General features: G+C 38.6%; 1 protein-coding gene across 2 annotated transcripts in view; it reads right to left on the bottom strand.

The window, feature by feature from the left end:
* The window catches only part of USP9X (ubiquitin specific peptidase 9 X-linked), a 100,453-nt gene that overhangs the window by 31,362 nt on the left and 52,117 nt on the right, over positions 1–16,974 (bottom strand). For both annotated transcript variants that reach the window (XM_021682030.2, XM_044911799.1), the window contains exons 21-29: positions 15,140–15,270; positions 14,666–14,944; positions 13,404–13,529; positions 12,365–12,490; positions 10,377–10,543; positions 5,147–5,255; positions 4,772–4,918; positions 3,851–3,997; positions 2,450–2,672 (exon numbers count right to left, since the gene is read on the bottom strand). In XM_021682030.2, coding sequence (XP_021537705.1) covers positions 2,450–2,672; positions 3,851–3,997; positions 4,772–4,918; positions 5,147–5,255; positions 10,377–10,543; positions 12,365–12,490; positions 13,404–13,529; positions 14,666–14,944; positions 15,140–15,270 — 1,455 coding nt within the window. The remainder of the gene's footprint in view (positions 1–2,449; positions 2,673–3,850; positions 3,998–4,771; positions 4,919–5,146; positions 5,256–10,376; positions 10,544–12,364; positions 12,491–13,403; positions 13,530–14,665; positions 14,945–15,139; positions 15,271–16,974) is intronic.

Raw genomic sequence — 16,974 nt, forward strand, 5'->3', positions numbered from 1 at the left:
TTTTATTAGACAGCGAGCACAAGCGGGGCGGGGGGGGGGGAGAACGACAGAGGGAGAGGGAGAAGCAGGCTCCCCACTGAGCAGGGAGCCCGACACGGGGCGCTCGATCCCAGAACTCTGGGATCATGACCTGAGCTGAAGGCAGACGCTTAACCCACTGAGCCAGTCAGGCTCTATGTGCTCATTTTACTTTTAGTTTTACTGTTTAGTCATAATTTTTTTCTACTTTTGTATGTTTTTTTTGAAGTGTTTTCAGATTCATTCTGACATATAATGTTATATGTCATTATATGTCATTCTGACATATAATGTTAATATAAATACACCAAGTATTATATAGCTTGTTTGGTTTTAAAGCATCCTAGGACCACCTGGGTTCATATCCAGGTTCTGTTGTTTACCAACTCTTTCACCTTCAGGTAAGCTTCTGTTTCCTTTGTAATAAATGTAGTAAGAGTAACAGTTGTTTTGCCTATAACTGCAATGTTATTTTGAGGGGCTAATGACATAGTGGATTTGAAAGTTGTGAGAATTGTAAATCACCGTATGTCTCCCTCTACTTAGTATAAACCTGGAAACAGTGTATAAAAGACTGGCTAAATATAGTATACTAAATTGAAAAGTATATAAGCCAATAAATGGAATTAGGCAAATATGTATGTGTTGATAGGGAACAACTGCAGATATATTAAGGGGAAAACAAAGTGAAGACACTGTGTATACAATATGCCAATCCATGGTTAAAAACAAAAACAACTAAACCAAAAAAGATTTTGTATATGGATTTTCCATACAGTAATGCTCAAAGGACAGACACAAACTGACGATAATGGTTACAGCTATCCAATGGGAGCTGGGACTAAAATGGGCAGGAAACGTACTTTTTAGTATGTAGCTTCTTTGGTAGTTCAAATTTTTACCACGCAAGTGTACTACTTAAAAAACAAGCAGCCTTTCTGTTTCTGCCATCTTCGAGCCTATGAAGGGATACTTGGAACAGGACTTCTGAAACAGCAAATATATCTGGAGGGCTGTGGTCCAACGCCACTTTTTGCTGGCTAGTAGTGGGGTCCTCCAAAACCAGAGTGAGAACACAACTCATCTTAAAATTGAAGGTGATGATCGCTGAGACGAAACAATTCTATCTGGGCAAGAGATGTGCTCCCATGTACAAAGCAAAGGACAACACAGTGACTCCTGGTGGCAAACTGAACAAAACTGGATGAATCTGGGGAAAGGTTACCCATGCCCATGGAAGCAGTGGCATGGTTCATGCCAAATTCCAAAGCAAGCTTCCTGCTAAGGCCACTGGCCACAGAATCTGTGGGATATCGTACCCCTTGAGGGTGTAAGCTTATTGAAAAGTAAATGAATAGGGGTGCCTGGGAGGCTCAGTTGGTTAAGCATCTGCCTTCAGCTCAGGTCATGATCCCAGAGTCCTGGGATCGAGACTCGCACTGGGCTCCCTGCTCAGTGGGAAGCCTGCTTCTTCCTCTCCCCTTGCTTATGTTCCCTCTCTCTGTGTCAAATAAATAAATAAAATCTTAAAAAAAAAAAAAAAAGTAAATGAATAAACGTGTGGATTTGTTAAAAAAACAAAGAACCCTGAACAAACAAAACACTCTTCTTTAAGTTAAAACGAAACAAAACCCCCACCTTACTACATATAGATTTGGTAAATAAATAGCTAACGGTCTAACCTTTTAAAAGCAGTTTAATCAGAATCTCCTAAAATGTTATTAAAAATGTCCTTATATTTTGAAATACAACATACTAAAAAATAATTTCACGTTTTTAAATATTTAACAATTATATCCTTAAGCTTTGTAGATAAACACTGGTTTTCTCTTAAATTATTTGATTTCTTATTTCTGCTTTTCCAGTCATTTAATATTGCCCCCATCCTTTTGGAGCTTCAGTTCCAGATCTGTATGATCTGGTCTACAGTCTACCTCAAGGGCTTCATGTGAGTATTAACTGAGGACATAAAATGCATTAGAATGTTATCTTCTCACATTCTAATCTTTAAAAACCAGATTTTCTTTGAGCTCATATGAAAATAGTATTAAAGAGCTTCTGAATAAGAGCCTGAAAGGTTTTCCAAGGCATGCAACTCGAGTTTTAAATTAGAACTCTGGCATTTCTTTTGACTACTTATTATTCCATAGTTTGGGTTTTATTCCAGGTTTGACTGAGATGAAATTAATTTGCTAAATACTCAAACCCCTTACAGGAAGACATTTAACAAACACTTGAATAATTTTCTACATCAAGGCTCTTTGCTTGTAATGGTGTTAAATTACACATCCATTTCCTACAAATGTTAAGGTAGTTGCTGAAAGAAAAACATGAGCTGAAGATGTTTACTAAAAAAAACTTTTTAGAAAATAGAATTTAAACAAATTAGAGAATTATCTGTCATCACAACACTGTATTTTAGTATACTTACTAGTTATTGCTGTGCCAATATAATACATTTCAGTCAAAGAATCTACTATCTGTTTGAGATTCCTCACACAGCCAACAGCTAATGCTACAAGTAACTCAAAACCAGCGTTAATGGTAGCTGGGGAGCTACAGACTGGAATTGCCTGTTCAGCGGGCAGCTCTCCGTTTCTCATATATTGCAGGTAAACATTGGATGCAGGGAAGATGAAATCATCAATTAATTCCTACAAGAGATGAAAAAAGGATTACATATTAGCAATTACATATGTATGTTATATGTTATATAGTTTTATTTCTGTAATGTTTATACGTATGACATACAAAGTTGTGTCTATGTGTGTGTTGTATACATTTATCTTTTTTTTTTTTTTTAAAGATTTTTAAATTTATTTATTTGACAGAGAAAGACACAGTGAGAGAGGGAACACAAGCAGGGGGGAGTGGGAGAGGGAGAAGCAGGCTCCCCGCCGAGCAGGGAGCCCGATGCGGGACTCGATCCAGGGACTCCAGGATCATGACCTGAGCCGAAGGCAGTCGCTTAACCAACTGAGCCACCCAGGCGCCCTACATTTATCTTTTTTTAAGGAAAGAAATGTCTCTTAGAAGGAAATAATGTTAAATTACTTGTCACAATTAAAGATATCATTACATCTGAGAAAACTTGATTTTCTAATAAAAAGATTCCACTTCAAAACACTATTTATTGTAACAAATATACCAAATTTCTCTGATTATCAAGAGCGAGTCTGACTATAGCACTTAACATTTTAAGTAAGTTTATTCCTTTATTTTTTTAGACTATTTTATTTGAGAGAGAGCAGAGAGAGAGAGCATGCGCAGGCGCAAGCGGGGAGGAGGGGAGAAGGGGCAGAGGAAGGAGAAGCAGGATCCCCGCTGAGCAGGACCCTGAGATCATGACCTGAGCCTAAGGCAGACACTTAGCTGACTGAGCCACCCAGGTGCCCCATGTTTACTCCTTTAATCATATGTATACCAAAACTAATTTTGAATAAAAATAACATGTACTAAAATGATACTTTTTGCTTCCTTGAGTTACCACACATGTGAAGAAAGTCATTAAAGAAATAGGATAAACAAGATGCAGTCGCACAAACAGGTCTGTTGTGTTTTAAGTGGACCGATGAAGTGAAAAATTCAGATTTTCTAAATAGAAAAATCAATAGTGTGTATTTACTTTATTAAATACATAGTACTTTTATTTACATACAAAATTTAGAAACTGTATTTAAACAATTACTGTAACCTCTGTAAAGATTCTTAAAAAGCAGAAGGCAGAAAAGGTCAAGATAATACACCAAAGACATGATATTATAAACCAACCAGACAGATTTGGTAACAAACATTTAGGAGGTCACGGTATCTAGTTCCGGACAAAACTTACTTTAATGAGATTAGCACCTCCTTTTTCACAACCAATATGATACTTTTTCTCAGGGGTTTGAAAGGCCAGTAATTCTTTTGTTACCCCAAGGTGGCCTTCTAAGATCGTCTCTTCCACACCTGTTTCACCTGTTCTTTTAACATCATCCTGCCAAAGAAAAAATAACAAATGCCTAACTTATGGAAGGGAGGGAGGAGCCACAATTTGAGAACTAGACACACATGAGGTAATTCCCCCAAACCTTTCCATTCTTTTTAAAACTTTATTTTTTAAAATCATTCAGTGTAGTTAACACACAAGTTTCATGTGTACAATATAGTGATTCAACACTTCCACACATCATGCAGTGCTCATCATGACAAGTGCCCTCCTTAATCCCCACCACCTATCCCCCCCATCTCCCCCCACCCCCGTAACCATCTGTTTGTTCTCTATAGTTAAGAGTCTGTTTCTTGCCAAAGCTTTCCCTTCTAAACAGGATGAAGTTCTCTTCAGAACTTTCTGAGGGCTATAAAAGCTACGAATCTCTTCAGAAATAAATTCTCATACAATTCTGAGTTAAGAGTATCCGGTGTTAACATCAAGAGTTAAGTGCTAGTCTATACACACTGATTTTTGATGAGAACAATTCAAACATTTTAGAAGATGAAAATTTGCAAAAAGGCCCAAGATTATAATATAAAAATCGAAGAGGATGAAATCAGTATTTCAAGTTTCAAGTAAAACAAAGCATTTTACAAAACTAGCTATGCATTCATTCTGTGAATCTTGAGTTACCAAGACCCACCATCACAGAGTATATTGTCTGGTCCTTTTTATTACTCTTTGACGTTTTTCGCTTAACCAAAATGCTTAAAACTACAAACTATCAATTAATAAAACACTATCGATACAATAAACACAGTATTAAAGGTAACTTACCCTAATTCTTTTAAGCCAATCAATTTCATTATTGAGAAGAACTTCAGCATTGGGTATGTTAATATTACTATTGTAAGCATAATTAAGAAGGTGTCTTAAGAGGGTGAAGTAGTCGCCTGAATGCTTAGCTCTCTCTCTGGCTGTGCTCTGAAAACAATTGTAGAATAATGTGAACTTCACATGTCCATGCTCAGAAGCCACTTTTTAAAAACCTAGAGTTAACTAGAGCAAAGGACTAAAATAATATGGGAAGTTATGAATATTTATTTACTAAATACAGGCTGTTATAACTTGAATATAAGCTAAAACCATAAATTCCTGAATGCCTGTTTAAAGAATTAATCACAATGAGAAGCATATTAAAAAATGTCTCACCCCCAACACGGTAAAGAGCAGAGTAATGAAGAAAAGTAGAGGCCTGTGTCCCATGCAACATCTGGTGCACATTAAAAAGAACTGCTCCTGTGCCACCTGGCGAACAGTTCTGAAATAAACATGTTTCACAATTAACATATTATTTGCACAAAGTAAAAAAAAAAAAGAAAAGATTCCAACACTGGTCTCTCTTTCGGGGGGAGGGGTGCGGTGGATTAAGGGTGAATTACAAGTAAAAATACAAGGATACGAGGTAACACCTCCTGAAGCCAGCAACCTGGGACAGATGAACCGTAGGCTGTACGGCAAGAACTCTAACCCAAATTGTCATAGAAGAGTTTGAGGGATACCCTGTAACACCCCTTTCTTGGAACAAGCTGGAACTGCTCTACTGGATACAAGATGGCCTACAGTGAGCCTTACACATCTTTTGGGCTGTCCACGGAATTTTTACTCATTGCGCTCTGGAGCCAACAACTCTGTCGAAATTCTGTTGCAATTACAGTAAGGATAATGCTGCAATGTCCCTTTTATTATAGTAGTGGTTCCCAAAGCATGGTCTCCAGATCAGCAGCATTAGCATCATTTGGGAACTTGTTAAAAATGTAAATTATCAGGCCCCATCCTGGACCTGCTTAATCAGAAATACTGGGGCTGCTACCCAGCAACCTGTGTTTTAATAAATCCTTCAGGTGACTTTAATGTGCGCTAAAGATCGAAAACCACCGTATTATACAATATTCTATGATGACCCTCGGGAAGAACTTGTCTCTGTTCCCACTAGTGAGAACTTTACCTGATAATTATGTATCCGTAAAAAAAAAAATTATATACTATACAGATCTCACTAGAGCAAATGTCCAAGAGGCTCGAGACACCACCTATTTACTGTTGTGCCTCAAGAACCTAGAATAGTGACCCATGTATAATAGGTGTTAAGAATCAGTTCAGTTACCACATGCACAAATGCTGTTTGTCTGTAAGATAGTGGTCTGTCTCCATTAGAAAGTAAGCTCTTGGGCGCCTGGGTGGCTCAGTCGTTAAGTGTCTCCCTTTGGCTCAGGTCAGGATCCCAGGGTCCTGGGATGGAGTCCCACATCGGGCTCCCTGCTTGGCAGGAAGCCTGCTTCTCCCTCCCCCACTCCCCCTGCTTGTGTTCCCTCTCTCGCTGTGTCTCTCTCTGTCAAATAAATAAATAAAATCTTAAAAAAAAAAAGTAAGCTCTTTCAGGGCAGGGCTTTGCTGATGCCAGAGTTTCTGACACCTGGAAGAACGCCTGACATACAGGGAGATGCTTAACAAGTATCTGCTAAGCATCTGTGTGTCTTACGGACATTGCAAACAACATTTCACAGAAAACGATCATGTTTCTGTCTTTGTGCTAGCAAACAAGAGCGCTTAGAACCAAATTTATAGCTCAGTGTAAAGGACTCGACAGCATACACTTCGTGTACTAACCTCCCTCCTGGATGTGTCTAGGTTTCTAGAAACCTGTACATGGCCTTACAAACCAGGACTTTAGAAGCCTTGTGGGTTAAATTTGATAGAACCCAAGTAAATTGAAGTCAGGAGTACCTAAGTTTTCTGAGGAGAAAGTCCATAATTTTTATTAGATTTTCAAAGGTATATGTCATTCACACAGTCCTAATTTTATTTTTGTAAAACATAGGTATGCAGCCCAAATAAAGTAGGGATCTATATAGTTAGTATTTGTCATTTCCTGATGAAATCTCCCTCATACATGCAGACTTCTGTAATGCTTTCAAAGAAACATGTGCCTATCTACAAATCTTGTGGCCTATATCTTTATGACATACTCAAAATCTCATTTCTCACCACTTCTAATACTACCATATTTCCAGCCACGGTCATCTTTTATTTGGATAAAAAGTCTGTTTTTCCTGACACTCTAGAACTCATTCTCAACAAAGCAACCAGAATAAACTCAAAATGTCAGTAACTCAGAGCACACCATTCCTCTGCTCAAAATCCTACACTGGGATGCCCATCTCATGGTAAAAAAAAAAAAAAAAAAACCATGTTGTTAGAATGATCTATAAAATCCTAACAGGCTGCCTATTAACTTTCTGACCTCATCTCCTTCAGCTGCCTATCCCTCACTCACTGCTCCAGCCACACTGGTCTCCTTGCTGTTCTTTAACACATCAGACATGTTCCTGCCTCGGGACATTTACATCTCTTGTTCCTTCTGCTTAAAACATGCTTCCCCCATTATCTGCATGGATCACTACCTTCCTCTTTCAGAGCTTTGTTTAAAGGTCACCTTCTTAGAAAGCCTCCTCTATCCTATATAAAACTAAACTCTATTGACTCCCCACTACTCCTTGTCACCTTCCCTGCTTTCTCTCCATAGCATTTATCACTAACATACTATATATTTTCCCACAAGTCTGCCCCTTCCCACTCCCCACCTCCTTTAGTTTGTAGACTCCAAGAACGCTGCCATTCTGTTGTTTACTGCTATATCCCTAGTAGCTAGGATAGTGCCTGATACATAATAGGTACTTGCTAAATTATTTACCAACAGGACTGCCTACCATATTAAAATCGAGCACTACTTAGGTCTCAGCATCAAAGGCCTTCTGTAAACTGACTCCCACTAATCTCCTTTACAGTATTATCCTGTACTCCTCTTTCACACATCAAAACAGACTACTCAGCTTTTCTCTGAAAGCACTACGCCAGGGGTGGCAAACTCAAATGTCTTCATCAATGAGAGGTAACATAAAGGAGTTGAATAGGTAGGGTATACGGCAACAGGTGCTAGAAGGGGCTGGAAAAAACACAGCCTCCTAAAGGAATTTAAATCCAATTGTGAGTGTTTACAGTAAGTTTAGCGTTATGATGTAGAAACAGACCTCAACTAATATGAACAGAGGTCTGGGAAACCCTATTTATATGTTTAGACTTAATTCAAAGGCAATGGGAAGGCATAGAAAGACTTTTTACCAGGAAAACAACATGATCATGCTTGACAAAGATCATGCTGTCTGCAGTGTGGTCACAGGATGAGAGTAATACCTTAGTGGTGCAGCACTGGGGTGGGAAGATTAAGGATACTGCAGTTGTCCGGGCAATGGATGCTGGTTGTTCAGACGAGGGTAGAAGCAGTATGAGGAGGAGGAAAGTGTATGGGGTCCAACAATATAGAAGTAAAAACAGCATAATGGGGACTGAGATGGAGGGGGAGCACCGCCAAGGCCCACCTTCCATTTGTATGCACATGTAAGTCTTACCCAAACCTGAGCTCACTTGTCACATTCTGCATAGAACCTTCACTTCTGCTCTTTCCAGGTAGAAAGTAACTTATTCCTCTTCTAACTCCTAGAGTACTTTGCCTCTTATGACACTAATTTCTCTCTCAAAGTTCCTTGAGTGCAAGAACTATCTTATTTGACTTTGGACTTTCACTGCTAAGCACATATAGGGACTCACACTAATTTGCTCATGGATTATAATTATACAGAGTATAACCTTGTGGTAAAAGTTAGAATTCAAGAGGCAGGACTTGTCCTATAACTTCAGCCTTAGTTCTGCCAGCAGCAGTCTACTTCTGAGTTGCTACAGAATTAAGGGAGAAAGCATACATGGGAAATGCATTGTACATAGGTATACTGGTTAGTAATATTATGCAAGTATAAACACTGTGCAGGGCCACAATCCTGCATCTGAAACCCTTGGGGCTGGATGTGTTTGGGGATTTAGATTTTAGAAAGGTAATGCCAACAAATCATGTTCAAGTCAGGTTTGCTGTCAAATTCTTACAAACTGGATATAAGGGCCTTTGAACCTGCTGAGCAGGGTGAGGGCCAGTCAGAGAAGAAAATCAGATACCTAAAGCTCAAAAAGATCTTGATCTTTGAAGACCCTTTTTGTTGTTGAAGACAAGGAAACAGAGGCATACTGAGACAAAGTATTGTCTACAGAACTTTACTTCATTGTATGAAGTTTCAGGAAAAGGAGGAGGGAAATGGTTCTAATTTCCTATAAGGGGGAATTTTCATAAAGGTCTATAGAGGGCAGAAAACCTGTAAAACCAAGTTCCTTAATACTTAGGAGCCAAGGCAGTGAAATAAGTTCCTAATTTAGTTGAAGATTTGAAAATCAATACAGAACAAAACATTTGCTACCTCTGGGCTTGACTTCCCTAAAATTCTTTAGATAATCATCTTTCCTCTCCTCCTTCCCCTGACGTGTTAATTAAATAGAACCAGACTCACACAACCTGTTTATTTTTCTTCAAATACGGGGTTATCTCATGATGATCAAGTCTTCTCAAGGAGGTAACAAGCACAATCTTATTGGGCAGGGGGAAATCCTGTCAAAGGATTTTTTGAATTTCAAGGAAATTACCAAGGAACTTCTAAAATAGTAGACGTTCCCACTAATTCACTTTACAGCATCCTCTGGAATAAGCAAGTTATATCTATTCCATTAATGTATGTTTTTTGAAAAAGCTTTATCACTAGGTTTTATTTCAGCAAACTTTGACTTTACATTAATTTCATCAGTGATTTCTGTCATTGCTGAATGGCATTTGAGAGCATAACCAAAGTGAACATTTTTTGTCTTTTCACAAAATATATGTAAGACAGATTTACATTTAACAGTGACACTAATTAGAGCTCCAGTTTAAAGAGTTACCTCATGAAGGTCAGTATTAGAATGACATGAGGATGGAAACTGACTTTTCTACAAACCTGACTTGCACAAAAAGAAGTTTGAAACAAATGATCTTGAATTGAAAACAAGGGCTTTATACAGTTGCTCTTTGTTCTCATTATAAAATGCAAAAGTTCTTACCATAACCCTGATTTGTGAATTTCATACTGAATTAACAATTTCTCTTGAAACCAACCAACCAAAAAAAACCTGGCATCTACATATCCAAGACAGGAGGCGAATGTCCTGTTTAATTGAAACCTGTAAACCAGATTTTAAACATGTGCTAAAATACAGCTCTCCTAGGTGAAACTAAGTTCTGAAATTAGAAAAAAAAATTAATTTTACTTTGAGATTTAATGTTGCCATTTTGCAGAGACTAAAACCAAACTTAGGCCTAGGCAAAACGTGGTTAAAGGAAATTTTCCTAAACATTATCATGCTATAGAGACAACAAACACTTTATTTCTGGGATAAATTCTGCCAGCATAAATTCATTTCTGCGTAACAAAAGATCAAGTTTCTAACAATTAAAAAAGATACTTACTTGCTGTGACAGTGCAACAGTAAGTCAATAATGAATGTCTGCCAAGCCTTTTCTTTACTAAGAGCATCCAAGGCTGTCGGAATCAAGGCAAAACATAACGTCATCACTTCCAGTGCTTCACAGCAAACCTGTTCATCTTCCAAGTCTGGCTCACTGCCTGCATTGGTCTGTAAAATTATGGTCAGAGGCAAATTACCTAGAGATGCATTTAAGAAAAATCTCATACAACTTCGAGTTAGTGCTTAAAACTTAGACTCATTTAAACCATTTGGCCTCAGCCTCTCTACCTGCAACTTGAGACCCGTTTAAGGATAGTATGGAAATGATTAAACTAGACAACGAAGTCTAATTCCAGTATTTTGCTACATCCCAAGGAGCGATGAAGGAGCACAATGAGAATACCACCTGTTTCTTTGTCCTTCAGTCTCCTTGGGATCTTCTGAAGCCAACAATCATTCCTTTCTTAAGGACCACTCCAGCACTGCAGAGATCGGAACTTATGACTAGTTCCAAAATGTAGCGTACCTACAGTGCCATTTTATTCTAAAGCAGTTTTCTTAAGACAATTGTTCAGGAACGTTTTACAACCCAAAACATGCTTGGGTAGGTAGCTAATAAATTCTAATCTGACTTTATAAAAAAGTGATGATTACAATACATGTCTAAAAAAGAACAAGTTTTCAAATACTATCTGAATGGGGACACCTGGGTGGCTCAGTCGGTTAAGTGTCTGACTTCAGCTCAGGTCAAGATCTCGAGGTCCTGGGATTGAGCCCTGTGTCAGGTTTTGTGCTTGGTGGAGAGTCTGCTTTGCTCTCCCCCCCACCGCCCCACTCGTGCTCTCTAATAAATAAATAAAATCTTAAAAAAAAAAAAAAATACTAGTTGAATGTCCAGGAACTGTACCAGATAGACACTACAGGACTCTAAAATGTATCCTAGGAAAAACAGGGTTATGTTGGCCATAAAAAGGAAGCTCGGGCGCCTGGGTGGCTCAGTTGGTTAGGCGACTGCCTTCGGCTCAGGTCATGATCCTGGAGTCCCGGGATCGAGTCCCGCATCGGGCTCCCTGCTCAGCGGGGAGTCTGCTTCTCCCTCTGACCCTCCTCCCTCTCATGCTGTCTCTCGTTCTCTCTCTCTCAAATAAATAAAGAAAATCTTAAAAAAAAAAAAAAAAAAAAGGAAGCTCTACTAAGCCCAAAAGTTCCTATAAATTTAATTTTCTTTTCTAAATATTCAGCAGTGATTATGAAGGGCAAGTACATATAACAGGAAATGAAAGAAAACAGGAAATGAAAACACAGCCTCACGTCTGTACATAATTTGCTTCATCTAAGGGAAGGTCAGAGAGGATACCTAATTGGCTGACACTCTTTCTACCTTTGACTGTTTTAAAAGACAAAAATATTTAAATGCCAGGACACCACAGCTGATAGTTAACTAAACCAAAATTTACATAGGACAGAAAGATGATGAAAGAAAAAGAATGGAGAGAATAGGAAAAAGCAAATTCAGTAGGAGATCATAAATGACTCTAGTGAGAAGCAGAAAAACATTGTTTCATATATGAAAAAGCAGCTTTATGGCAGGATTCTGAAGTACTTTACTTCAAAAGTAAAATTTTACTGTACTCTCATCTTACCTATAGCTACCATTTAATTTTTAACCATGAAGATGCAAATGATTGGATTTTTAAAGATAGCAGATGTAATGATTCAGCCTCACACACAATTAAACATTAATTAATTGATTTTTAAAAAGATTTTATTTATTTGACACAGAGAGACACAGCAAGAGACAGAACACAAGCAGGGGGAGTGGGAGAGGGAGAAGCAGGCTTCCCGCCAAGCAGGGAGCCCGACGCGAGGCTCGATCCCAGGACCCTGGGACCATGACCTGAGCCGAAGGCAGACGCTAAACGACTAAGCCACCCAGGCACCCCAAACAACATTAATTTAAAAGGAAAGTATTTCTGAGATAGTTCTTACCTTCTCATAAATTTTAGTGATTTCTTCATTTGGGCTAAATACTAGCTGTAATGCCCCACATCCTGATGCCCAGATGATTTTTTGAATAGCTCTAATTACACAGATATCAGGCATGTATCTTGAAGCCTGCAAGACAATGAATAATAAAAATGGTTTGATAGCATATTAGAATAAAATAATAACTGGAAAAAAATGTTTCTCCTTGTAAAAGAAATAGGAATGGCTGTGAAGCAGTACCATTATCTTAAGGTTCCCAAATTGCTTTTGTCCCTTTTTCTCATTTAACAGCAATACCACAAGGTATGCTCTCCAAGTTATTATCTGGCCCTGTATTACTACTTTCAGAAGCATCTTAAAAAGACTACAAAGATGATCCTACCACCATTCTACTCATTTTTTTACCCATAAAAAATGAAAACCAAGTCCACACAATGGTCACAGCAGCTTTATCCACAGCCAGAAGAGGAAAACAATCCACATGTCCATTGCCAAGTGTATGGATGTGGAATATTCATAATGGGATATTACTCAGCAGCAAACAGGAATGGACTAATGGTCTACACTACACAGATAATTCTCAATGTTATTCGGAGTGGGAGAAGCTAGACATAAAAGAACACACATTGTAGAATTTCACCTGTATAAAATGCTAGAAAATGAAAACTATTCTATAGTGACAAAAGATCACTGGTTACCTGGGGTAGAGGGAAGGGACTACAAAGGGATATACAGAGTGATGGAAATGTTCTATGTCTTGATTATGGTGATGGTTTCATACATACCTGCATTTGTGAAGACTGAATTATATACTTTTAAAGGATGCTGTTTACTGTACATAAAGGTGATTCAAAATGGAAAGTGCTAACGTTAATATTAGATAAAATTCATGCTAAGGGAACTTTAAACTGAAGAGAGTGATTAGAGTGAATGGGCCTTAGGAAAATTCAGCCTTAAATCGTGGTAAGAATTATTTAAATAGAAGGTCAAACACAGAAATAGACCTTGCAGGATTTCACAGCTTAAAAAGTTTAATACTAACCTCATCAGATATTTGCTGAGCAAGACGAATGGACACATTTCTAAGCATGCATTCTGATGATGGATTAGGAATGCTCTGAAGGGCACTTTGTAGCACCACGGCTTGATCATGAGTAACTTGGTTGACCTGAAAAAACAACCATTTTGCTTGAAGTAAGTAATTTGTACAGAACTGGACCCAACCACTTGCTCCCCACCCATCACCACTAGCTCAAAATGACCTCCATTCCATATATATACACTGGAGAACTGTAGTGACTTACACAAAAAGCAGTCCATATTGCCAACATTGTGGGCCTCTACTTTTTCTTGTGCAACAAGGTGCTACACGTCCCTATGCAAATACCCATTCTAGATCAACTCAACTTGTGTCTCTACACGTGGCCACAGTGTAACCTGCAGACGTGATAAACTGAAGTGATGATTCCAACCCTATCTAAAGACTCAATAAATTACTCCACGCCTCTTACATGTGTGCAACCTGCTCCCATTTCAACTGCTCATCATTTTCTTCTTTGAAAAGGAGAAACATTAAGGCATTTCAGTCACAGCTACTGACTTTTGCTATTAGGACAATATACGCGGTATTCCGTATCACGTATTTAATGTATCACATATCTAATCAAAACTCCAATTCCCTGATTAAGACCTAAGCCATTTAAAAAAATAGAATCTATATTCCTGAAGCGTTTATCTTCTATTGGTAAACTTAGTAAACCATCACTTGTGATGAATATAGAAAACCTCAAATTTTAGTCAGAATTAAGTGCATAGTTTGACCTCTCCTAAGTAGACATTGAATTATGGCATGTCTTAAGAACTTCTGGTGAGATGGATTAAGGATGCCACCAAGGCAAAGACAGAGTCCAGAGTTGGCGGAATAAGCTCAGAACTGGAGGTTAAGCCTATCAAGGTGGGAAGAGAGACTGGCTAGCAGACTAAGTCAATTACAACGTTCGTATTACCACCTGTATCTTCATATATTTGCCAGGTACAAGTTAATAAGAGATTCATATGGAGTTTTTATCAGGTTTAAAATAACTGAAAGCCAAACAGGGTTTAAAGGAGCAGGGAGGAACTGTCCTCTTAGAGTACAGCCAGTAAAAAGCATTTCCACTTTTCATACGAATTTAATAGACGAAAACCTCTGAAATAAGATACCACTGGAAGGGAACTTGAAACATTCTGAATCAACTCTGAAATAAAACTTTAAAAAATTACCATTTATTAATATAAAAAAGACATTTTTAAAAAGTGTATTACCGATGTCATGGGATTCACGCCTTCTACACCTGGCTGACAAGCTTCTGCTACAGCTCGAACATGGCCATAGCCAATGGCAGTTAGCAACAGTTTGGCTATTTTAAGAGCATTGAGGTAAGCACCCCTTCGAGTTTCCATATCTGCATTTGGTAGGAAGTTATTTCTGGTTAGCATGCTCAGGACAAGGGGTAGGCCACCACTTTTCAAGAAGTGAAATTGAAAATCAGAGGAATCATCAGCCAGAGGTGCACCAGCAGGCATTAACAAGGCATAGACTACCTGGAAAAAAGAAAAGGACTGTATTAAAAGGGTTTAAAAAGATAACTTCTATTTTCCCTATCATCATTGCTAAGAAATTCTTAACCATTTTAAAAAATTTCATTATAAATTTTATCCATGTTCTTCACATTACCATATAAAAAAAGGTCAAGTTCAAAGAACAAGAAATAAATTCAAAAGGGAAAAAAAACCAACCTCTGTTAGGTAGAGCACTTGTGAGGCTGAAGGACCAAAGAAAAGCGAGTCAAGAGATGGACTAAGGCTGCTTTCTCCAAGTTTGGCGTGGTCTAAACAAATAGCTCTTAATTTTTCTATTGTTGTGCTATCTGTAAGAAAACAGGAGACACAGTCTAAAACACAACATAATCCATGCATTCACAGTATTTCACTTTTGATATTTTGAAGACTACTTCAGTATGGCCTAACTATCAATTGAGTTATAGGCTCATACTTCATGAAAAATAGCCGGATCTGGATTTAAAAAAAAAAAAGAAAGATATACGCAAATAATGAATCATGGAACACTACATCAAAAACTAATGATGTAATGTATGGTGATTAACATAACATTTAAAAAAAAAAAAAAAGGTTAAGAAAGAAAGAAATCACAACCAACCAGGACTTTCTAATCAGTCAACCCAAACATGAAGGAGGCAGTATTCACCTAGTCAGAGACCTCAAATCAACATGCCTCCACAGCCACTTAAAAATTAAAAAACACAGTACACTTCAAAAAGAAGTCATTGGTTTTTGTTTTTTTTTTAAAGGCCATTGGGTTCAAGTATTTCAAATTAGTTTTTTTTTTTTTTAAGATTTTATTTATTTTTTGACAGAGAGAGAGGGAACACAAGCAGGGGGAGTGGGAGAGGGAGAAGCAGGCTTCCCGCAGAGCAGGGAGCCCCATGTGGGGCTCGATCCCAGGACGCTGGGATCATGACCTGAGCCGAAGGCAGACGCTTAATGACTCACCCACCCAGGCGCCCCCAAAAAGAAGTCATTCTTATTGAAAATAACAGAAGAGAAAAAATTAGAAGCTCTTCCTTCCAACTTCTCTATCGTTCACCTTCATGACACTATGCATTAACTGTTTTATTTTAATGAAAAGAGCTTAGTGGTACCTTAGAAACTGAATTTTAAAAGGAAAGATGGCGAAGAAAAAAAAGAAAGGAATATAGGCAGACCGTTATGAAAGACCTACATTAGCACCTGTTTTCATTAGCCACAAGAAATCCAAAGAGGATGATCGCTTTTATGAAAAGAGGCAAAAAGCAAAAATAGAATCCAGTGTGTTTTGCAGAAAGCTGTTTAAGAGGCAGTGTGCACCCCCAAGCAGCGAAAGTAGCCCCGCAAAGCTCCTTCCCTGGGAATAACACTCAGCAACAAGCCACCAGAGCTTCGGGCTGCCTCTGTGTTTTTCTTATTTTGTGCATCCATTAGAACAAGATTGTCCTAAGGTATCAGAAAAGCCTAAGAGGTTACTTTTTGGGTGTGGGAACACTCAAAAAATTTTCCATATAAACTAATGGTAATTGCTTCTTTGCTTTACACCATTTTGGCTTACAAAAGGTTTCACAGGAACACTCTACTTTTGAGTAGGAGAAACCTACAGTGATTAATATTTACCTCAAAGTAAACCAAGGGTTTTTTTTTTTCCCCCCCCCCCCCCGCCCCGGGTATTAAAACACAAGTTTGCTTGTTTATTACTTTCTTTTTTAAAGATTTCATTTACTGGGGGGGGGGGCGGCGCGTGGCCAGAGGGAGAATCTCAAGCAGACTCTGTGCTGAGTGTGGAGCCCCCTGTGGAACTCGATAACATGACTGAGCGGAAACCAAGAGCTGGACGCCTAACCGACTGAGCCACCCGGGCACCCCCAACCTTTCTTTTAAAGCACAGTGAAGGGGCGCCTGGGTGGCTCAGTCGGTTAAGCGGCTGCCTTCGGCTCAGGTCATGATCCCAGGGTCCTGGGATCGAGCCCCACGTCGGGCTCCCTGCTCGGTGGAGAGCTTGCTTCTTCCTCTCCCTCTCCCTG

This window comes from Neomonachus schauinslandi, chromosome X, assembly GCF_002201575.2.
Source record: "Neomonachus schauinslandi chromosome X, ASM220157v2, whole genome shotgun sequence".
In the NCBI taxonomy this organism is placed as follows: Eukaryota; Metazoa; Chordata; class Mammalia; order Carnivora; family Phocidae; genus Neomonachus; species Neomonachus schauinslandi.